Source organism: Talaromyces rugulosus, chromosome II (genome assembly GCF_013368755.1).
Source record: "Talaromyces rugulosus chromosome II, complete sequence".
NCBI classification, from domain to species: domain Eukaryota; kingdom Fungi; phylum Ascomycota; class Eurotiomycetes; order Eurotiales; family Trichocomaceae; genus Talaromyces; species Talaromyces rugulosus.
Genome location: NC_049562.1, coordinates 3343584 through 3365268, shown reverse-complemented (window position 1 = coordinate 3365268; position 21685 = coordinate 3343584). Strand labels below are relative to the sequence as shown.

At 48.6% G+C, this 21685-nt stretch overlaps 10 protein-coding genes across 10 annotated transcripts; 6 read left to right on the top strand and 4 right to left on the bottom strand.

Annotated features, from left to right (window-relative positions):
* Positions 1-418: 418 nt before the first annotated feature.
* TRUGW13939_03625 (uncharacterized protein) lies at positions 419-2002 on the top strand (the record flags this gene model as incomplete). Its single annotated transcript, XM_035486805.1, has 4 exons — positions 419-454; positions 515-565; positions 620-984; positions 1042-2002. 4 exons carry the CDS (start codon positions 419-421, stop codon positions 2000-2002), a joined length of 1413 nt encoding a protein of 470 aa, XP_035342698.1.
* Positions 2003-2505: 503 nt separating this feature from the next.
* Positions 2506-3180, bottom strand: TRUGW13939_03624 (uncharacterized protein; the record flags this gene model as incomplete). Its single annotated transcript, XM_035486804.1, has 1 exon — positions 2506-3180. The coding sequence occupies one exon, from the start codon at positions 3178-3180 to the stop codon at positions 2506-2508; it is 675 nt and encodes a 224-aa protein (XP_035342697.1).
* A 519-nt stretch (positions 3181-3699) lies between these two features.
* Positions 3700-5437, top strand: TRUGW13939_03623 (uncharacterized protein; the record flags this gene model as incomplete). The annotated part of the gene is made up of 4 exons (XM_035486803.1): positions 3700-3730; positions 3787-4524; positions 4587-5169; positions 5227-5437. The coding sequence occupies 4 exons, from the start codon at positions 3700-3702 to the stop codon at positions 5435-5437; spliced, it is 1563 nt and encodes a 520-aa protein (XP_035342696.1).
* A 250-nt stretch (positions 5438-5687) lies between these two features.
* TRUGW13939_03622 (uncharacterized protein) lies at positions 5688-6298 on the bottom strand (the record flags this gene model as incomplete). The annotated part of the gene is made up of 5 exons (XM_035486802.1): positions 5688-5747; positions 5800-5860; positions 5913-6037; positions 6109-6179; positions 6238-6298. The coding sequence occupies 5 exons, from the start codon at positions 6296-6298 to the stop codon at positions 5688-5690; spliced, it is 378 nt and encodes a 125-aa protein (XP_035342695.1).
* A 381-nt stretch (positions 6299-6679) lies between these two features.
* TRUGW13939_03621 (uncharacterized protein) lies at positions 6680-8179 on the top strand (the record flags this gene model as incomplete). The annotated part of the gene is made up of 4 exons (XM_035486801.1): positions 6680-6975; positions 7062-7397; positions 7454-7904; positions 7958-8179. The coding sequence occupies 4 exons, from the start codon at positions 6680-6682 to the stop codon at positions 8177-8179; spliced, it is 1305 nt and encodes a 434-aa protein (XP_035342694.1).
* A 1418-nt stretch (positions 8180-9597) lies between these two features.
* TRUGW13939_03620 (uncharacterized protein) lies at positions 9598-11136 on the top strand (the record flags this gene model as incomplete). The annotated part of the gene is made up of 1 exon (XM_035486800.1): positions 9598-11136. One exon carries the CDS (start codon positions 9598-9600, stop codon positions 11134-11136), a length of 1539 nt encoding a protein of 512 aa, XP_035342693.1.
* A 354-nt stretch (positions 11137-11490) lies between these two features.
* On the bottom strand, positions 11491-15301 carry TRUGW13939_03619 (uncharacterized protein; the record flags this gene model as incomplete). Its single annotated transcript, XM_035486799.1, has 3 exons — positions 11491-11728; positions 11787-14614; positions 14675-15301. The coding sequence occupies 3 exons, from the start codon at positions 15299-15301 to the stop codon at positions 11491-11493; spliced, it is 3693 nt and encodes a 1230-aa protein (XP_035342692.1).
* A 376-nt stretch (positions 15302-15677) lies between these two features.
* On the top strand, positions 15678-17620 carry TRUGW13939_03618 (uncharacterized protein; the record flags this gene model as incomplete). The annotated part of the gene is made up of 3 exons (XM_035486798.1): positions 15678-15942; positions 16010-16209; positions 16271-17620. 3 exons carry the CDS (start codon positions 15678-15680, stop codon positions 17618-17620), a joined length of 1815 nt encoding a protein of 604 aa, XP_035342691.1.
* A 1020-nt stretch (positions 17621-18640) lies between these two features.
* On the top strand, positions 18641-19717 carry TRUGW13939_03617 (uncharacterized protein; the record flags this gene model as incomplete). The annotated part of the gene is made up of 3 exons (XM_035486797.1): positions 18641-18771; positions 18834-19211; positions 19285-19717. The coding sequence occupies 3 exons, from the start codon at positions 18641-18643 to the stop codon at positions 19715-19717; spliced, it is 942 nt and encodes a 313-aa protein (XP_035342690.1).
* A 458-nt stretch (positions 19718-20175) lies between these two features.
* On the bottom strand, positions 20176-21571 carry TRUGW13939_03616 (uncharacterized protein; the record flags this gene model as incomplete). Its single annotated transcript, XM_035486796.1, has 4 exons — positions 20176-20776; positions 20835-21165; positions 21237-21327; positions 21389-21571. The coding sequence occupies 4 exons, from the start codon at positions 21569-21571 to the stop codon at positions 20176-20178; spliced, it is 1206 nt and encodes a 401-aa protein (XP_035342689.1).
* Positions 21572-21685: the final 114 nt, after the last annotated feature.

Genomic DNA, 21685 nt, shown 5'->3' with positions numbered 1-21685 from the left:
ATGTAGGAAAAAAAAGATAGATAAATAAATAGAGACGCAGTACAGATCCCTAAGTCCGACCGCTGTTTCCCCGTCACGGCACTCGCAGGCCACAAGAGGGGAAGATGGGAAGCTCGAGCTTGCCTGTCGGACTCCGAAGAGAGCTCAGTCATTAGAACGGGTAATTAACGATTCGCGTATCAAACGGGCACTTTGCCTAGTAAAACCCTTGTAGCTAGTCTGTTGGCGTACGGTAAATACGGAACCTTGTTGGTTAATCGTTACCACCGGGAACGATTTTGTCGCCTCCCGGTCTTTCTCTCTCTTCTTCTTTTTCTTCGCTATTTAAACACAATACTTCCTCGCATTCTCTAGTTTGTTCCTTAAATTAATTTTTTTATCAATTTCTCCAGCTTGTCATCCAATCTCATCCTCCCCAATGGCTACCTACGCTCTATCCAACTCCCACAAGGAGGTGAGCTTGTCCTGACGCATGCGGACGGAGTCCATCGGCAACTGACAAAAGTTTTTCTAGTTGATGGAAAGAAACCTCTCGGACCTGGACCCTGAAGTTGCTGAGATCATTGTAAGTTCTGCCCTAAGTTCTGGTCGCTTCCTGAGACTTATATATTTCCATTAGCAAAAAGAGATTCAACGCCAAAAGGAATCAGTCCTGTTGATCGCCTCTGAAAATGTCACTTCGCGCGCTGTCTACGATGCGCTGGGCACCCCAATGTCCAACAAATACTCCGAGGGTTACCCCGGTGCTCGCTACTACGGCGGCAACCAGCACATTGATTCTATCGAATTGACCTGCCAGGCCCGTGCCTTGAAGGTTTTCAACCTGGACTCGGACAAGTGGGGTGTCAATGTGCAGTCGCTGTCTGGCAGCCCTGCCAACCTGCAGGTCTACCAAGCTCTCATGAAGCCCCATGAGCGCCTGATGGGGTTGGACCTTCCTCACGGTGGTCACTTGAGTCACGGCTACCAGACTGCCCAGCGCAAGTATGTCCAAAAGAACAATTCTATCTACATCTTACTATAATTCTAACTGTATCGCAGGATCTCTGCCGTTTCCACCTACTTTGAGACTTTCCCCTACCGCGTCAACGCCGAGACCGGCATCATTGACTATGACACTCTCGCCGCCAATGCTCTGCTCTACCGCCCCAAGATCCTTGTCGCTGGTACCTCGGCCTACTGCCGCCTGATTGACTATGCTCGCATGCGCCAGATTGCCGATTCTGTCGGTGCCTACTTGGTGGTCGATATGGCTCACATCTCCGGATTGATCGCTGCTGGTGTCATTCCTTCTCCTTTCGAATACGCCGACGTTGTTACCACGACCACCCACAAATCCCTGCGCGGTCCCCGTGGTGCCATGATCTTCTTCCGCAAGGGAGTCCGCAGCACCGACAAGACCGGCAAGGAGATCCTGTATGACCTCGAGGGTCCCATCAACTTCTCTGTCTTCCCCGGCCACCAGGGTGGCCCTCACAACCACACCATTACTGCTCTTGCAGTCGCTCTCAAGCAGGCCAGCACCCCCGAGTTCCGTCAATACCAGGAGCAGGTGATCAAGAACGCCAAGGCTCTCGAAGTCGCGTTCAAAGAACTCGGCTACACCCTTGTTTCGGGCGGTACCGACAGCCACATGGTCCTGCTCGACTTGCGCCCCCAGTCCCTCGATGGCGCTCGCCTTGAGACCGTCATGGAGCAGATGAACCTGGCTTGCAACAAGAACGCTGTTCCTGGCGACAAGTCTGCCCTGAGCCCCGGTGGTATGCGTGTTGGTACCCCGGCCATGACCACCCGAGGCTTCAGTGAAGAGGACTTCAAGCGCGTTGCTACCTACATTGACCAGGCTGTCAAGCTTGCCAAGAACATCCAGAGCCAACTTCCCAAGGAAGCCAACAAGCTCAAGGATTTCAAGGCCAAGCTTGCCTCTGACACTATTCCTGAGGTTTCCGAATTGCGCAAGGAGATTGCTGCTTGGGCCAGCACCTACCCTCTCCCTGTTTAAATCAGAACTAGCAATCTTTGACATGCATTTATGAGAGACCAAGAAAAAATTGGAAAAGTTCAACCTAGTGGTTTTGGTTTTGGTTTTATGACTACGCACGACATGTTACATTTACGTCAAATTAGAAAACGGTGTTTTGAATGAGGAATTGAGAGAAAAAATGTGTCTTCAACCTTGATATGCGGATTGAGCTTTGGTTATTATTATTTTTTTTTATATATATGTATAGGTGTTTGCCCCGGGACAACCCATTTCAACAGGGTTATAAACTTCAACGTTTTATGCATCGGGCGCAACGGTTTGTTTTTTTTGCTGTTTCATGGTGTCACGGGTTGGGTTGTTTACCAGTGTCTATGATAGTCGCAAATAATCTTTTTTGTGCGGAGTTTTGAAGTTTCCTGTGCGGAAGCTTGTAGCCTCGTAGTGGTAGCCTCGCATGTCTCGCCTGGGGACATGGTAGTATTATTGGTAGAGCTCGTCTCTGTAGCGACGATTTCGCATCATCAAGCCGCTGTATCCATCATATCAACTTCTTTTCCAGCTGTAGTAGCTACATCCGTGGTTGACGTCGTCGTCGCCGCTCTCCGCCCAAACTCCGCAACCACAGCAGACAAACGCGCAATGCGCTCCTCCAACTCTTCAATCTCGTCTTCTTGCTGTGTCACCGATCTATCAATATCCGGCAGTTTCTCGACGACGGCGCGCGCCTTTTGAATACGGATTTTGATGGCGCTGGCTGCGGTGGGCAGGTTTTTGGCTTCGAGGGGAGGGAGGACACCGCTGGTCGTGGCAGCAGCAGTGCCGAGTAAGGAGGCGTCGCTGGGTTGGTTGTGGATAGTAGTTTGTGTGGAATGTGCGGTGTTAGACTGTTGAGAAGCTTTTGGTTGTTGTTGTTGTTGTTGTTGCTGCTGCTGGTGGTTCTGCTGGACGGCAGAGCCAGCTCCTACAACATCACCAGCAGCTGTCTGGTTATTATTTGTCGGTGCCGAAGATGTCGACGAAGTAGTCGTAGTAGTAGATACCAGTCGCAGTAATAAAGCATGCAGCGGCGGCAAGAAATCAAATGTCTGCGGCGTCGGAAACGCATGCGGAGAGCTCGGGACTGTCGTCGGGTTTGCGTCGGGTGTGGACGAGACTTTGCGCTGCGATGCGGCAGAAACCGGAGACTTGGATGCCATGGTGAGGATGATCTGGATTATTATGGGTGAAGATCTGGTCTGGATGGAAAAAGAAGGAGGACGGTGGTTGAGGATTAGAAGGGGAAGAGAGAATGCAAGGTGAGAAAGTTGTTCATTGATCGCAATGGTTGGTTTGGCTCAACCCATCACCGGCCAGATCTGATCAGCCTGGTGCTTCGTACTGAATCGGCAGGTCATGAAACAGAGCGAGGGCATTGCCGAAGCAGACAGATAAGAAAAGAATTACAAGCGCAGAGACGGCATCATTCATGCATCTCGGAAAGTAACAGTCGGAGGTCTGACGTCGGCCGTCGCGATGCGGACCACTTCCAAAACGGGCCCCGGTCTGGCTGCCCCTCGCTCGCCCCTCTACGTCAACTCTTTTTTTTCTCTCTTCTTTTTTTGTCACTGCATATACATCCGTCTTGATATTTTCATAGAGAAGAAATACAATACAGTGCGGTCAATTGACAAACATCACCACCACTACTATATATTCTGTTCTATACAGCAACCGCCATGGCCAAGGTCAACCACAAAGTCGCCTTGAGTATGTCCTGACCCTTTCCACCTTAGGCCTAAACAAAACTAATTGTCTTTTTCTAGTCGTCATTGACGGCTGGGGCGTCGCCGGACCCAACTCTCCGCCAGAGGGCGATGCCATCGCCGCCGCCGAGACCCCGGTGATGTCGTCCTTTGCCGACGCCAACGCCAAAGTCGCCCAGGGATACACAGAGCTCGACGCCTCGTCTCTCGCCGTCGGTCTGCCCGAGGGTCTGATGGGCAACAGTGAGGTCGGCCACCTGAACATTGGCGCCGGGCGCGTCGTCTGGCAGGACAGCGTGCGCATCGACCAGACGCTCAAGAACGGGAAACTGAACCAGATCGACAGCATCACGAATTCGTTCAAGCGCGCCAGAGACGGCAACGGCCGTCTGCATCTTCTGGGTCTTGTTTCCGACGGGGGCGTGCACTCGCAGAGCCAGCATTTGTATGGCCTGCTCCGAGTCGCCAAGGAGATTGGCGTGCCCAAGGTCATTATTCACTTCTTCGGCGATGGCCGCGATACAGACCCCAAGAGCAGCGCCAGATACATGCAGGAGCTTCTGGATCAGACCAAGGAAATCGGAATTGGTGAGCTTGGAACCGTCGTTGGCCGCTACTTTGCCATGGACCGCGACAAGCGCTGGGACCGTGTTGAGATTGCCCTACAGGGACTTGTCGTTGGAGACGGCGAGGAGAGCAGCGACGCCGTCAAGACTATCAACGAGCGTTACGACAAGGGCGAGACGGACGAGTTCTTGAAACCCATCATTTTCGGCGGCAAGGAGAACCGTGTACAAGGTAAGAAGACAACCAACCAACCAACAAACAAAAAAAAACCAGTAGACTAATGATAGATACAGACGGAGACACGCTCTTCTTCTTCAACTACCGTTCTGACCGTGTCCGTGAAATCACCCAGCTGCTCGGTGACTACGACCGCTCTCCCACGCCAGACTTCCCTTACCCCAAGGACACTCACATCACCACCATGACCCAGTATAAGACGGATTACACTTTCCCCATTGCTTTCCCGCCTCAACACATGGGCAATGTTCTCGCTGAATGGCTCGGAAAGCAAGGAGTCAAGCAAAGCCACATCGCCGAGACCGAAAAGTACGCTCACGTTACCTTTTTCTTCAACGGTGGTGTCGAGAAGCAGTTCCCCGGTGAAGAGCGGGATATGATCCCCTCACCGCGTGTTGCCACATACGATCTCGAGCCTAAGATGAGCGCTGCGGCCGTTGGCGAGAAGGTTGCTGAGCGTATCGCCGAAGGCAAATTCGAGTTTGTCATGAACAATTTCGCGCCTCCGGATATGGTTGGACACACTGGTGTTTACAAGGCTGCTATTGAGGGTGTGGCTGAGACCGACAAGGCCATTGGCCGCATTTTCGAGGCGTGCAAGAAGGACGGATACATTCTTTTTATCACGGCCGATCATGGGTAAGCGATCTAACAAACACAGAAAAGAAAGGTTATACAAGACTGACCAAGTCGCAGAAACGCCGAGGAAATGCTCAACGAAGTGGGCAAACCCAAGACTTCTCACACCACAAACAAGGTCCCCTTTGTCATGGCCAATGCCCCCGAGGGCTGGAGCTTGAAGAAAGAGGATGGCGTGCTTGGAGACGTTGCTCCAACTCTCCTGGAAGTCATGGGTATTGAACAGCCAGAGGAGATGAGCTGCCGCAGTCTCCTTGTCAAGTCATAGATATGGCCAATAATAAATGTTTCTCGTAGAGGAGGAGCTTCGCATGTATAGGGAGTAGAAGATTGATCGTAAATGAAACAGACTTTTTCTTTTCTTTTATCCATTCGCCAAATAGTAATTCATTATGTAGCATGAAGAAATATCACATTTTTTGGAAGAAGCTTCTCCTCGGGTATTATCATAATCTAAACCAAAGCGAAATAAGAGTCGTCAATTGCACCAGTTTCATGTCGGTCAAGTTCCACGGGGATTAAGCGCTGGCAGACGCGGCGGCTTGCTGCTGCTGGGCTTGCGATTGCAACTGAATAATCTGGCCAATTCATGTCAGTAAAACATCTAATGTGCTAAGAAAGTCATCCTACCTCGGTCCTCTTCTTGTCGCTCTGGGTGTTGATATCCTGGATCTGTGTCTCTATTCGTTTTCTGCTGAACCATTAACTGCTGCGCCATGTTTACCACAAATTATCAGACTGACATCTCCTTCTCAATAAACTCTAAGCGGCCTTTCACGGCCATGGTGGCTTCTGACTTTTCCTGCTTCAGCAGAACTGGTCCGACTAGCTTGTAGATGTTTGCGTCGTCGTCGAGCGAGGCGAATTCCTAGACAAGAGAACACTTAGCATGAAACAAAAAAACGAGAGAGAGAAAAATGAATTGTCCATTAAACATACCGCCTGCACACTCTGATTTTCTTGTTGCTGCGACTCGAGCTTCTGTCGCGCCTCGACAATACCCTCCAGTTCTGTAGTATATTGTTAGACCACGGCCGAAAGAGAGAAAAAATTCAAGGCGATTGCTACCTGTCTGGAGCGTCTGGTAATCCTCCGACAGAGTCTGGAGTTTTTTCTGAGCCTCCTCCATGGTTACTGCGATTCTGGAAGTCTGTAGTTGTAGGTCGAAAGATTGCTTGGCCGCTAAGCGGGGCAGGAAGAGAGACAGGCAGAGAAGAACGGTTGACCCGGCGGCCACTTGCACCACGAGATAAACATAAACATCCAACTATCTCTTCGCAAACAACCCTCGATCCTGCCAACTTACTGTCGTCTACGCTGTCTTCTACTCTACATACCCTCGAATTCCTCCTTCGACTATTCAATAATATACTCATCCAGTCTCACGCCCCAGGCGGCCATCATTCCGAGTCGCCAACCCCACACCTCATCCCCGTCGTCATCCTCCCAACCTTCACGAGCATTTACTCTATCGATTAAACAAAAGGGCTCTCCTGGACAATAGCCCAGGATGAGCAACACGGATTTCCTGGGCCGAGCGATCGACACGGTGAAAAACGCCATCGAACACGACAATGCCGGCGAATATGAAAAGGCTTATCAGACATACTACTCCGCACTGGAGCTGTTCATGCTCGCGCTCAAGTGGGAGAAGAACCCCAAATCCAAGGAGATGATCAGATCCAAGGCCGGCGAGTACATGGACCGCGCCGAGAAGCTCAAAAATCATTTGGCGAATAGCGACAATTCGAAGAAACCAAGCGCGGTCGGCGCGAATGGGAAAGTGGCAAATGGGGGTGGGAAAGCGTGCGTTTTAACTCTTCACTTCACCTATATATTCATTTCCATTCTGTTTATCTTTGCACATACTAACTTGTTCTCTAATATGACAGTGGCAAGGAAGACGACGAAAGCGAAGATGCAGAAGCAAAGAAGCTGCGAGGTGCCTTGCAAGGCGCCATTTTATCGGAGAAGCCTAATATTCGATGGGAGGACGTCGCGGGCCTGGAAAACGCAAAGGACGCTCTCAAAGAGGCCGTGATATTGCCAATCAAGTTCCCTCATCTGTTCACTGGCAAGCGACAGCCATGGAAGGGTATATTGTTGTACGGGCCCCCCGGTACCGGAAAGTCGTATCTTGCAAAAGCAGTGGCCACGGAAGCAAACAGCACATTTTTCAGCGTCAGTAGCAGTGATCTGGTATCCAAATGGATGGGAGAAAGTGAACGGTCAGCACAAAACACAACACATTTTTGGGAAGAAGATCCTAACAGCAACGGTATAGACTCGTGAAGCAATTATTCAACATGGCCCGGGAGAACAAACCCGCAATTATCTTCATTGACGAGGTCGATGCCTTATGTGGCCCCCGTGGAGAGGGCGAATCTGAAGCGTCTCGAAGAATCAAGACCGAGCTGCTTGTTCAGATGGACGGAGTCGGCAAAGACTCGAAAGGAGTCTTGATTTTGGGAGCAACAAACATCCCATGGCAATTAGATGCGGCCATCCGAAGACGATTCCAGCGGAGAATCCACATCAGCTTACCCGATATAAACGCACGCATGAAAATGTTCTCGCTGGCAGTGGGCTCTACGCCGTGTAACTTGACACAAGCAGACTACCGACACTTGGCCGAGATCAGCGCAGAATACTCTGGAAGTGATATCAGCATAGCAGTTCAAGACGCACTGATGCAACCGATTCGAAAGATCCAAACTGCGACACATTACAAACAGGTATGAAATTTTTTTTTTTTTGTCTCGATGAAATAGTTCGCTGACGGGTCTAGGTTGTGGTTGACGGCATCGAAAAGCTAACACCCTGCTCGCCCGGTGATAATGGCGCAACGGAAATGTCATGGATGGACATAGAATCTGAAAAGCTTCTTGAGCCACCCCTGGTTGTGAAAGATTTCATGAAGGCTATCCAGAACTCTCGTCCCACTGTCAGCAGAGAAGATCTCGAGAGGAATTCCGAATGGACCGAGCAGTTTGGTAGTGAAGGATCATAAACCGCAGCTCATAAATAAATATTAACAATTCCCAGCCTACAGTTTCAGTCAGCAGTAGAAGCCATTCAAAACAGCGTCTGAATTTCTCTCTCTCTTTTTCTTCGATTTTAAATTATTAGATATGAGTTGTCATGATTTGTTGCCCTTTTCTCTATCTTTTGTTTCTTTCTCGACCATAGCCCAAAAACGATTCATGCTATGCTGCTGGTGTATTGTGAGTTTGGACTTGGCGTTTTATTTCTACCTTTTTGCCTTTTCTCTCTTTTTCAATATTTGAATTGTTGAGATGACTGGAGTTTTGGATGAGTTGAGGATTTGGAAAGTGCACATTGTATGTTATGAATTTTATTCTTTGAACGACAACTGGAATATGTCTAGCCAATAATATCTCATCTTTCTATGCTTTATTTACGGAGTACATAGAGTCCTAGAGACAGGCTGGGTTGGTCAAGGCTGTTGCACATGGATATAAGAACTGACCAACCTACTAATGGCTTTTTGGTTAGTAGTGGCTGAGAAAGGCTTCCAGGCTTCCAGGCTTCCAGGCCTTTTCCATGCATAAGACAAATGATTTATACATCTTTCCATTATTATTAATTATGCCACAAGAGTCAATAAGGAGCATTCGTACGACTGGCAACTTGCAAGCAAATACTTCGTAGTACGGATAATTAGATGCTGGTCAAGAGTCGACTCCTTTTGTTTCAGCCTTCAGCCTTCAGGGTCTAATAATATTAAATATGGAGCGGACTATGCTTGTTTTCTCGTCTCCTAGCCTCTAAGGCTGTGTACGTATCCCCTTTCCACTTTAAAATGGTCAGCAATAGGCAAAATGGGGTATCATAGCTTGGACCCTAGTGCAGTGAGATACTCCACTCTAATTGGACAATATATACGACCTTAAATCTACGTATTACTTATGTTGAACCAAATCTGAGCCACAACAAAGATGAAAGCCTTTATTATACATGTATACTTCAACAATATAAGCCCCGGTTTACTCACTCCTCTCTCAGCATTTCCTCATAATGGTTGACATCTTGAAGAGCGCAAATAAAAAATCCAAATTCGTCGCAAGAAATTGCGCACGCGACCAACTACGAGGTTGGGTGACCTGGGGCCAAAAACGAGGCTCCGCATATTATTTGACTGGATGATCCAACCTCTTCTAGAGCCAAGCTTTGTCGGAGAACGCCTAATGCTGAATGACAATAGAATTAGAGAAATTAAGCTAGGCCATACCTACACGATGTAACGCTCAAAACCGGAGCATTAGTTGAAGTGTTGGCTGTGACTTGTTAGGCCACTACTTACTATAATTAGAAGGGCAAAAGAAATACTATTAAAGCCATACCTACGTCGTAAATCTTCCCTTTTCTGGTTCGCTATACTTCGTCGTGCGGTTTTCTCAAAACATCATGATGTTCTCACGACCTAGCTTCACGTCCTTGCGCGTGCTCGCTCTCTGTCTTGCTGTTACAGGCTCTCTTGCCGACGATATCACTGGGCCCTGTGATATTTATGCCTCTGGCGACACGCCCTGTGTTGCTGCACACAGCACCACTCGCGCCCTGTTCGGCGCGTACACTGGCTCTCTCTACGAAGTCACGCGTGGCTCTGACAACTCGACCGTTGATATCACGCCTCTATCTGCCGGCGGTGTTGCCAATGCCTCGGCCCAAGACTCCTTCTGTTCTGGCACAACCTGTTTGATATCGACCATCTATGACCAGTCCGGCTACGGCAACCATCTCACTCGTGCTCCCCCCGGAGGTGCTGATAGCGGCCCCGAAGCCGATGGCTATGATTACTTGTCCAGCGCAGAAGGCGCTCCGGTGACATTGAACGGGCAAAAGGCATACGGAGTCTTCATCCCACCATTCACGGGTTACCGTAACGACAAGCCCAATGGTACGGCTACGGATGATGACGAGGAGGGCATGTACGCAGTCTTGGATGGAACTCATTACAACGACATGTGCTGCTTTGATTACGGCAACGGGGAGACGGACAACATAGACCCCGGCGCTGGCGCTATGGAGGCCATCTACTTTGGCTCTCACAACCTCTCCGGTTGGGGCTCCGGCCTTGGTCCTTGGGTCATGGCTGATCTCGAGGATGGTCTGTTCTCTGGCTACGATCCCACCAACAGTCCGGACGACGTGTCTATTGACTTTCGTTTCGTCACTTCTATTCTCAAGGGAGGAGCCAATAAGTGGTCACTCCGTGGTGGTGATTCTACGACCGGAAACTTGACGACCTACTACAGCGGTATTCGCCCATCCGGTGATTACTCGCCGATGATCAAAGAAGGTGCCATTGTCCTTGGTGTTGGAGGTGACAACAGCAACAAAGCCCAGGGTACATTCTACGAAGGTGTCATGACTACCGGTTACCCATCAAACGAGACCGAGGATGCTGTCCAAGCCAACATCGTCGCTGCCAAATACGCTACTACATCTCTCACCACTGGTCCAGACCTTCCTGTCTCCACGAACTCTACTATCTCTCTGCGCGCTACCACCGCCTGCTGCACCACAAAGTACATTTCCCACGACGGTGATACTGTCCACACCGCAGTTGTCACCTCATCCAGCAGCGACGCCGATAAACAAGCAGCTAGCTGGACCGTCCGCACGGGTCTTGCCAACAGTGACTGCTTCTCATTCGAGTCTGTTGATACGCCTGGAAGCTTCATCCGCCACTCCAGCTACCAACTCAAGGTCAACGCGAACGATGACAGCAAGGGCTTCGGAGAAGACGCAACTTTCTGCCCGCAGGCCAGTCTCAACTCTGAAGGTAATAACACCATCCGATCCTGGAGCTATCCTGCACGCTACTGGCGCCAGTACAATGGCTTGGGCTATATCGCGAGCAACGGTGGTCCCTTTAACTTTGACGCTACCAACTTGTTTAACGATGATGCTAGCTGGGTCGTCACCGCTGGTTTTGCTTAAGGAGCTTGGGTCCAATCCTGTAATTATAGAAGGATCTACTACGTTTTTGTATATAGTGATTGCATAGATTGATGTTTCATTTTTCAAAATGCCCTTTTCAGTGTCAGGAAACACAATCAAAACTTCCACAATCTACTTTAAAGCTATATACATGTCATCACTATTGCTGCTTCATTGATATCGTCATTGATAGTGCAGGAATAATAAAAGAACAAAAAACAAGAGACAAAAAAACAACACTTGGGAATCTTTACGCAAAGAATCAATATGAAATAGTCCCAACGCCAATGCTGTGTCCAACCAAAAGTACTCTCAACCAAGACTTTTTACCAAAAAGTAGCAAATTCACCAACTTCACCTCGATTTACCTGATCGTTGACTGTCTCGCCTTCGCAACAATTCTGTCTTGGCGCGTTGAAGGCCTTCGCCGATTTTACGCGTCTTACACCACTCTTGACTCATACGTTGCATTCGGATGGTTGCCACAACCAAAAGACCTGCCGTTTTGAATTTACGGCGGGCGTCATGCAGTTTACTTGACTCGGGAGCTTTGATGCCCATTTGGGCGATCATGCGGAGATCAGCCTCGTTACTGGTCACCGGTTAGCATAATGTCTTTTTTTTTTTCTCGATAGAAAAGCGTCACATACCAAGCAACCCGGACCCGCTCGCCGAGCTCCATTAGTCCTTTACTCCATGCAAGATCCCTGCGGAACTTCTCTTCTCGCTTAAGCCTGGCTTTGAGCCAGACAATTTCCTTGCCGAGCCCCCGAAGTTCCTTTTCATGCCGGCCCTTATGGTCTGGCTTAGCAGCCATGTCATCCTGGATTTTCTCGTAGCGGTCCTGCAAAATCTCAATTTTCTGATGGGCCTTGCTCGCCTCCTTGATAGCAGAAGCGCGCTCTTCACGAATTCTTTGCAGGGTCGCCTTAAGGTCAATAACCCGGGCATCTTGGTCAGAAAGCTTCAGCGCTAGCGTCTCTGCTTCTATTGTTGATGACCTCAACAGTTCATGAAGATCCCTACGCTCCTCATCCTGGCCACCTCCCCGCTCTAATTCCCGGTTTTTAATCTTGAGGTCGTTGGTGTGTTTTTGCGCCTCTGCCAATTTCTTGCGTAATAATCGTAGTTCGTCTTGTAGTTTACCGGATGGTGACTTTTCGGGGGATCGAAGGTCGAGCTTTTTCATCTGAGCTTCATGAAGCTCCTGTTCCAGTTCCGAAATTCTGGCCCTTTGCTCACGCGCCGACTTTCTGTAGTCTGTTTCACGTTCAACCAAGGCCTTTTCTCGTTTGCGGGACTCGTCAAGGTTCTGACGAAGTATTGAAATCTCGGCAGTCGAAGCATCTGCATTGGCCGGCTGCTGTTGCTCTAGCGAATTTTCAAGCTCAGACAACCGTTTCTCCAAGTTTTGAACTTTGCTTCTTGCTAGTGTTAACTCTCGATCTCGTGTACCGGATTGGGCATGTAGTCTATCCTGTAATTGGGCGATTTCGGTTGCGAGTCTGTTCTCCTCTGCGGTCGATCGTTCAATTTCCGCATTCAGTGCATTCTCGAGCGAGTCTCGTGCTTCTGCCAAGGATTTCTTTTCATCATTGAGTCGCTGGAGTTCATTTTCGAGCCGAAGCTTGGCCTTGCGAAGTTCGATCTTTTCCTGGTCAAAGTGCTTGTCTCCAGTAGTCTTGCTTCCGATACGGTCGATTTCTTTCTGGAGCATATCACGTTCGGCTTCGACTTCCGTGGTCGATGTGCGAAGGTTGTGTAGCTCAACATTTGCGTTTGCCAACTGATCTCGAAGCCCTTGACGCTCGCTGAGGACCTTTTGCAATTGATTTTCCTGGTCAGACACACCCCTGAGAGCACGTCCTTTGGAATACTCCTTCTCTTCTCGCAAGCTTGCTTGAAGGATCGTAACTTCATCTTCCAAAGCTTTTATCCTGTCCTTCAAGGTCTCCTCTTCTCGTCGGCTTACCCGAAGCTCTTCCCGAATTGTAAGCAGCTCGCTTCGTTGGTCGCTGATAATTTGCCTCTTAGAAATGATGTCTTCATCCATATCCTTGACTTGGCGGCTAAGAACAGCTTCTTCTTGCAAGTGTCGGTTGTTTTCAGTGTCGAAAATTTCCTGTAGCTTTGTTTCACGACCAGAAGCCGTTATCTCAACATCCTGGAGCTGCTGAATCAGGCGTTGATGTCCTGCAGCTTGCTCCTCGAGCCGTTCTTTCTGGGACTGGAGAGTTCGTCTTGCACTCTCCCATCGATCGTGCTCAAGTGCAAATTCACCTTCCTTATCTTCAATCTCCTGCTGTAAAGATTCGATCTCCTCTTGTAAGCGCTCCACTTCTTCTTTCTGTTGTGCTCGAAGGTCGTGGTTGTTGTTAAGACTGCGCTGTTTCTCATCGTCAATGTCTTCCTCGAGCCGACGAATCAAAGATTGTGCGTTAGCTAGTTCTCGCTGCAGCCCAGCGGATTCATCTGTCAAAGCACTGTGACGGGTCTGAAGGAGCTCCTTTTCATCTGCTTTGCGGTCGAGATCGTCCAGAACTTCCCTGAGTCTGTTCAATGCCTCATCACGTTCTGTTTGACATTGCTGTAAATTCTCATTTTGTTCACCAATAGTTTCCATGGTAGTAGCATGCTCCCGCTGGATCTCTTGCAGCTGGTCCTCCAAAAATTCCTCTCGACGTTCTTTGGCGGCATAGTCCTCCTTGAGTTCATCACGTTCTTGGCGTAATTGATGGACATCTTCTTCAAGTTCTGCAGCCTTCTCTTCAATTTGACGATTGAGACCTTTCGTGGAGAACGATTTGTTTGCCATTTCGTCCTGGAGCTCCTTGAGGTTTTCCTCTGCCTTGTCCTTTTCTTGCACGGCTAGTTGTTGGCTTTGATTGGCTTCTCGCGCATCCGCCTTGGCTTGATCCAAATCACTTTCGAGCTCTTCCAAGCGTTTCTTGGTGCGCTCCAATTCGGTTTCTAGCTCTCCAACAGCGTCATTATCTTTCTCTGCGTCTTTGAGATTGTCGATGATGTCGTCTTTTTGGTCGATGATGCGTTCCTTTTCTCGCAGGGCTGCCTCGAGATCCTCAACTTCGTCTCGCAGCCTATCAGCTTCGTCTGACTCTCTCTCTTTGGCGTTTCGTAATTCTTCTTGGAGATTTGTCACTTGCGTCTCTCGGGTTGCAATCTCTTCGCGCATCCAGTCCATCTCACGCTGCACACTTTCCTCCGCTTGTCTCCGTTTAGCCTTCTCGCTCAACTCCTGTAGTTGAAGTCGATATGCTTCTAAATCACGTTCGGCCGAGTGAAGGTTTTTTTTGTAGCGACTTATTTCCCGCTGCAGGGTGACCTTGGCCACTTTTAGCTCGGTATTTTCCTTCAAAGCTGCTTGGTTATGCTCTGGGCCTGCACGATTTAGGGCCTCTTGCATATAATGGATTTTCAGTTTCAAGCCAAAATTTTCTTTGTCGAGTTTGTTGATTGCCTGGGAGAAGCGATTGTTTTTAGAACAGCTTGGTCAAGAATCGGGATCAAGGTTGCCTACATTTTCTTGTTCTTTCAACGACAGCATATTTGGGTCGTTGCCCAATACCCCTCCAGCATCCCCCTTTCGCGATAAATGTGGCAATGGTGTGCTTTGCGCACTACTGCTGGCGACTTGGGGCAGAGGTGTAATGTCATCGATGCCTAATGAACCCGTTGCACCTTCTTCGGACATATAAGTCATATCTACCTGAGGAAGCCCCGGGGTATTTATGTTGCTTCGGTTGCCCTCTCTCAAGTATGCCGGAGTCTTGGGAACAGCACTGGCTCTCACCGCTGACATGTTTCGAATGTAGTTGTTCCGCGTGACGCTCCGCATCATCGGCGTGAATTCGCCCTTTGCCGGCGCTGCAGACGGCAGGTTTTTCCGATCGTTCAGTGCATTGCGCGTTGTTCGAGCGCCTGAGCCAGATACTCGAGGCGTGTTCAAGCTGACTCTGTGGGAAGCGCGCCGCCCATTCTCAATGCTCTTGATGATATCGTCCTCTTTCGATGGCGTTAGAAAGGTATTTTCCACCGAGTCCAAGGCAGACAAATTGTTGCGGTAAGCACTTCGTAGACCGTTTGTCAGGTACGTAGCATTTGCGTCGATCTCGGTGCGCGGTGTGTCAATATACGGCAGCGGCATAGTTTAATCGGTAAATTCCCCGCTGGGGAATAATATATGTGGGCGAAAAAACTATACAGAGTAAGAGTTAATCTAGACAACCAACATTACTATAAACAAAAATGGTTGTTCTTGGAGGATCCAGCGTTTCGACGTGGAGAATCGAGTGTGTCGCGGGCGTGTTGATGCAAGAGCATATCGATTGCTTCGCGCGTCTTTCCGTTCCGCCATGTTGATGTTTAGCCCGATGTGGTCTAGCGCGCTGGCGATCTGCGTTTCGCTGGTATCTGTCCGGCCCGGAACATCTCTGGCTCCGGCCAATTTTATCGATGAAGTCACCACCAGCCGACTTCAAAGAAGAACGGTGGCGAAGCTCTACATCCGGTCTGGCATAATAATGGCGCCAATGTCAGAGGAAGACCTCGAATGGTTCAAATCGACCTTCCGACCGATCCCCCGTCCGCAACTTCCCGACGATGCGATTGAATATTCGTTATACTTGATTTCATCAAACCCCACCCCCGCGTCGGCAGATGCGGTTGCTCTCGCACGCGCGCGACTTCAAGAGGTTCAGAAAACTGCTTCGGAGTTGGTGAAGGATCTTTTGAAACACTATATTTGGCAGCGCGAAGCTTTCGGGCTTCAAATTACGAAGGAAGATGGTATGCCGATTCTCTTAAGCCCCGGCCGAATTTTTTTCATTTCCGTCTTCCGCTAATAATGGACCAGGCAAGACATTTCTCCAGGGGCGAACGAGCTTTGGCGACTCCATCGAAGACGAATGGGTCATTGTTTATCTGTTACGAGAGTTGACCAAGAAATATAAAGACTTGTGGGTTCGGGTTTTTGACAGTGATGGCGAGTTTCTACTTATCGAAGCTGCCGCGAAGCTACCGCCTTGGCTGGAGCCACAGGTAGCAGACAATAGGGTGAGTTGCGTGTATGATTTGAGGGTTAAAAAATTTCGTGCTGATGGATTTTTTTTTTCAGGTCTGGGTGAATGACGGTCGCTTGATTATCATCAAACCGAAACGGGATAGTGAACGAGTGACGGAGAAGATTTCGCTTGACGAAGCAATGAAAATTATCGTCCAGGAACCCGGCCGGATAATGCATTCCTCGATCATTGAAGAGGATGCTTTCTACCGTTTACGAAAATATCCAAAACAGATCAACGAAAACCTACATCGCGCACAAGTGACGATTCCGCGGAAAGTCGCGTATCTTCTTCACCAAAAGCCGGCCTACATCTCCCCAGTAGTCGAAGCATTTTATATTCGTGACCCGATTGCCCTACGATCGTTGAAAGCCAAAAGGGCGGGAAATCTACTATTTCCCCCTAGTGATCTTGTTACTGTCAGTGTTCAGTTTACGAGAGTGGGATATGCTCAACTCAAGAGCCAGGACTTCCCTGCCCCTGCGGAATGGACGAAGAAACTTCCTACAAAGACGGAAAGTGACGCGTATACCAAAGCCGAAGCTGGAATGAAGGTGTCATGTGGGTTTGAAATGCTTCTAAGCGATCCACAGAATCAAGATAAGCCGTCAGTGCGAGAGATAAAGCTCTTGCTTGAAGATATCGATAGTGGAGATGAAACCCTTCCTACGGATGAGGAGATCAAAAAAGAATGGAACCACCAGCAGGACGACGAGAAATGGATGGATATTAGTTATGAAGATCTTGACAGCGAGTTGAAGGGAAAAGCTACAGGTGAAGGCTCGAAACCGGGGGCTTTTGGCGATCAGAGTGCCCAAGAAAACCTTCAAAGGATTGTTGCACGATTTGAAGAATTTCTTAATGATGAATCTGCCGACTTCGAAGGGGTAGACCTCTATGGTTCGGACACAGATGACGACGACGAAGATGATGAATTAAGTAGTGATGGTGAGGGTGAGGACCAAGACTTGTCTTTTGATGAGGAAGAGTTTTCGAAAATGATGAAAGAAATGATGGGGATGCCTTCCGGTTTTGGATCCAAGGCCCAGCCCAACAAGGCCCAGTCCAAATCAGCGGGGCCTAGCGGAAAGATCGAAGAGATCTCCTCGGACGATGAAGGCAAGGAAATCGAGGAACTATCTCGACAAATGGAGGCGGAGCTTAGGCCAACTGGAATTTTGGATCTTAACGGTCAAAGAAGAGGGGAAGGTTCGAAATCTGTGAAAGGCAAAGGAAAGCAACCGCAAAGCGAGGAAGCCGAATTCGACGATGAGGACCCTATCAACGTGAATCTTGCCAAAAACCTTCTTGAGAGCTTACAAAGCCAGGGTGGTATGCCTGGCCCCGCCGGTAATATTCTTGGTATGATGGGTATGAAAATGCCCCGGGATGATCGAAAATGATCTCGTCATGACGACTTGATAACCAAGACAACGTTTCTTGACATCAAATTATGGACTAGGTTGTATTTACATGCAACTCCTTTGACTTCTGTGGAGGTTTGAAGATGGCCGACACATAATTACCATCCGCCGGTCGACTATCCCTCGACAAGGCTCATACCAGCTATCATTTTCGAGGCCTCCTCTCATATGACTGCAATTGAGCAGGCAATACACATCAAGAAACCGCAAGGTTTTTTGAAATTTTGCAGCTCTTGCTAACCTCGTTACCTCGTGTAATCAGAGAGGTATTCTCCAATCCGGTAAATGGCGGAGGTATTCAGCCAAGGAAGAATACTGTATAGAAAATATGAATAATTCTCAAACGTCGGATCTATAAAATCTAAATATGATAAGAAAAAAAGACACTGAAGATGTTAGCCTTAATGTGACTGATCATTTTTTACACTCTAATACACTAAAGGTCTAGCCCGGTACTTTTAATAGCTGTTGAGCATAATGCATCAACCAAATGATATTTGAGTACGGCATAGAAATGTCGTGATATGCAGTCAAAGGACCTACTAACCTAATATGGACTAGGTTGAGGGGTCTTATCGTCCTTATCGAGTGCTCGTCCCCGCACTTGGCTGGTCTTCATCTTCAACCTCAGCAAGCCCCAAGCTAGCTGTCCCTTGATTCCGGGGCTCTCCTCCTGGCATTTTTTCACGGCTGTTCTGTAGTCGGTACCCATACTTGATGTGCTATCAGACATAGAGACTTCTTTCTAGCCGGTTTTCCCTTTCGGTTTCTCCCAAAATCTGGAGTCTCTGTCTACTAGTCCATGGGATCTATAGTACTAGTACTTTGAGAAACAGGCAGGGACTTTTCCAATAAACAAGTCCTGTTGCTTCTGTTGCAAGTGACTTTGGAGGCCCGTCCAATCTGTCGGCTTCTTTTCTTTCTCACTGAAACAGAGGTATACTTGGTTTCCTTTGGAACATCCGGACTAGAGATACATTGGCCTTCGCAATTTTCACGATGGCATCTCCAGCACAGTGCTTTTATTGCTTTGAGACTCTCGCCTCTTCATTTGAAAACGAAGAACCACCTAGTCTCGCTGCCATAGAAGAATCATGGTGGCATTACAATCAAACCAAAAGCGATAAAGCGTGGGTCATCCTTGAACTATATATGGTCATACATCTGATTCTCAATGAACTTGACGTTACAGTGCCCTTTTAGAAGAGAATGATGATTTGGCGAATACTGAGGAAGGTTTCAACGTGGAACAACCACCCAGCATCAAATTGCCTCCTGTATCCCGCCTCCAGGAACAACAAGGGACACCATCGGATTCCTCGAGTGTTTCAACAACACCGTCCACACTGTCCAGCCATTCTTCCCAGTCTGTATTATCAAATACCACTACCGTGACAACGCCAGGAGAGTCCCTGGGCTACCAGCGAAGCAAGCTCTCAAATCAGCTATATCCACTTTTCGTCACATGGGACTTGATTTCAAGACACGGCCACAAGTCTCTTCGTGGATGTATCGGCACATTTGAAGCGCAAGAGCTTTCTATAGGCCTGAAAAACTATGCTCTAATCTCGTAAGTTCCCAAGAACGCGTGGAAAAAAAAAACTACCAAGAAAGCCTCCTTCCCCAAATACTAAACTCTGTAGTGCTTTGGAGGATACTCGCTTCTCACCTATCCCGCCTTCGCAGCTGCCATCGCTATCCTGCTCTCTAACCCTCCTCAGCGACTTCGAGCCTTGTGTAGATGCCATGGACTGGGAGTTGGGTGTACACGGCTTGCGAATCTCCTTCATCCACCGAAACCGACGATATGGCTCCACCTATTTACCCGACGTGGCCGTCGAACAAGGCTGGACCAAAGAGGAAACAGTCGAGAGCTTGATGCGTAAAGCCGGCTGGGATAGCAGCGCCGCGCGACGACTGCTTAAGGGAAATGGTGGGAACGCGTGGGACGAGGTTTCCGATTTCAAGGCTACTCGTTATCAGGGCCTCAAGGCGTCTGCGACCTATGGCGAGTGGCAAGACTGGAGGAACTGGGTATATGCTGACAAGTCAAGACTAGAGTTGCTTCAGTCGTGATCTATTTGCTTAATTGATGTTTTCCATGTTTTATCAGCATATAGTTAGTTTTAATGAGTCCAATGTATCCTTTCTTTTCTTTTTTCTAAGTAAGAACATTTGAACAATGTAGACCATTTTACAAGCGCGAGATTATTACGCGAGTTACGTCATCACTTTAACTTGATTGTAAATATTCGAATGCAATAAGCAAGGACACGATACATAGCTAGGTCTCAAAAAAAGTGAACGAGAATTACAAAGAAGCATGTCTCTTGAAAAAACCGAGCCTATGAGCTCAGAGGAGACATACATGTATTTGACAATATCAGAAACAGCTCACAGACATCCAGATGGTGTTTGCTTCAGAAAAGATTTCCGCTCAATACAATAAGATGAAAAAGAAAAAAAAACAAGAAAGGCACTGATATGTTCATTTCCTCATGATTGCCTGTTCATGCAAAAAGAGAGAATCAAGCTCAACGCCTGTTACCCCCTGCGGTTTTACTCCATAGGCCAGTCACCACCTCTTTGACTTTGCGCTCTTGCTCGCGGATCTGATCCCCCGTTTGGCCGATGGCATTGCTACGGCTGTCGATTACCATTGGGTCGCCATCCGTCTGTTGAGCGGGGTTTTTGGTTTCATCGTATACATCGTTACCATCCACCCGTTCTGGTCGAGGGTTGACGCTGGTCACTCCGTCCATCATCAGGCTGCCTCCTTCACGGAGCTTATTGATGGCACGGACCGTGTCAATGGCCTTGTGGAGAGTGCGGCGAGCGTTGAAGTTCTTCTTAACGGTGGGCAGGAGATCTTCGCCTTGTTTCAACGACGGGTCGTTGTTGATCCATGCGTGCTGAAGAGCTTCATGAGCAGTGATTCGCGCCTGAGGATCGATTGTTAGGCAGCGGTTAATAAACTGGCGAGCACTAGGGGAAACACTTCGCCAGTGCTCAAGGGGTGTAAAAGAATAGTCTGCAACGAGGATGGCCTGCATCTCCTCGAGATTAGATTCGCGGTCAAACGGTGTGTATCCGCAGAGAAGGAAATAAGTGATAACTCCAATGGCCCATATATCTCTGTTTCCAAAATCAGCACATCGGATCAAGGTTTCATCGTTTTTTACATGCGACTTACACGGGCTTGCCATGTCCCGTCTTCTTGAAAATCTCAGGTGCCATATAACCCGGTGTCCCACATGTCGTCGTAAGAACGTGAAATTGCTCTTCGTCCATGATTCTAGACAGTCCAAAATCCGCAATCAAGAGATCTGCGTTATCCTCCGGCGTGCGAAACAACAAGTTCTCTGGTTTGAGATCACGATGCACGATTCCATGGTCGTGCAAATATGCAACAGCCGAGAGAGTCGCTCGGATAAGATCTGCTGCGTCGGCTTCGTAATAGCTTCCTTTGCGGCAGATTCGGTCGAATAGCTCTCCTCCAAGAGCCAACTCGGTGACAAGATATACTGCAATGAGAAAACCAGTCATCAGTAAAAACTCGTCTCGACCGGTATCCACAAAAATCATCTCAACGCACAATTATTCATGGTCTCGAAGTAATCGACCAAAGTAAGGATGTTCTGGTGTCCCATTGAAACACGTTTAAGCACGGCGATTTCATTTCGAACCTGTTCGGCGAATCTCATGTTAGCCAGTTCATTCACACAAAGCATGCCCGTAGAGGATTACCATATGCTCTCGACCAGTCATCAACCGCTTATTGATCACTTTGGCAGCAAAATACCGCCCGGTATCGATGTGTACGCATTCTTTGACGACCGAGTAGGAGCCCGCTCCCAATGTCTTCCCGGTCTTGTACCGGCAAGGCTGAATTTGAGGTCGCTGAGACTGTGTTTGTGTCTGGGCTGCCATTCGGTCGGGTGATTTTCTTCCTTTGAACTGAATATTGTGTTCGTTTCTTCAATGGACGGGGTCCATACGCCGTTGTCGAAGTTGTGTGGTGGGTGTGTGTGGAGAGAAAGATGA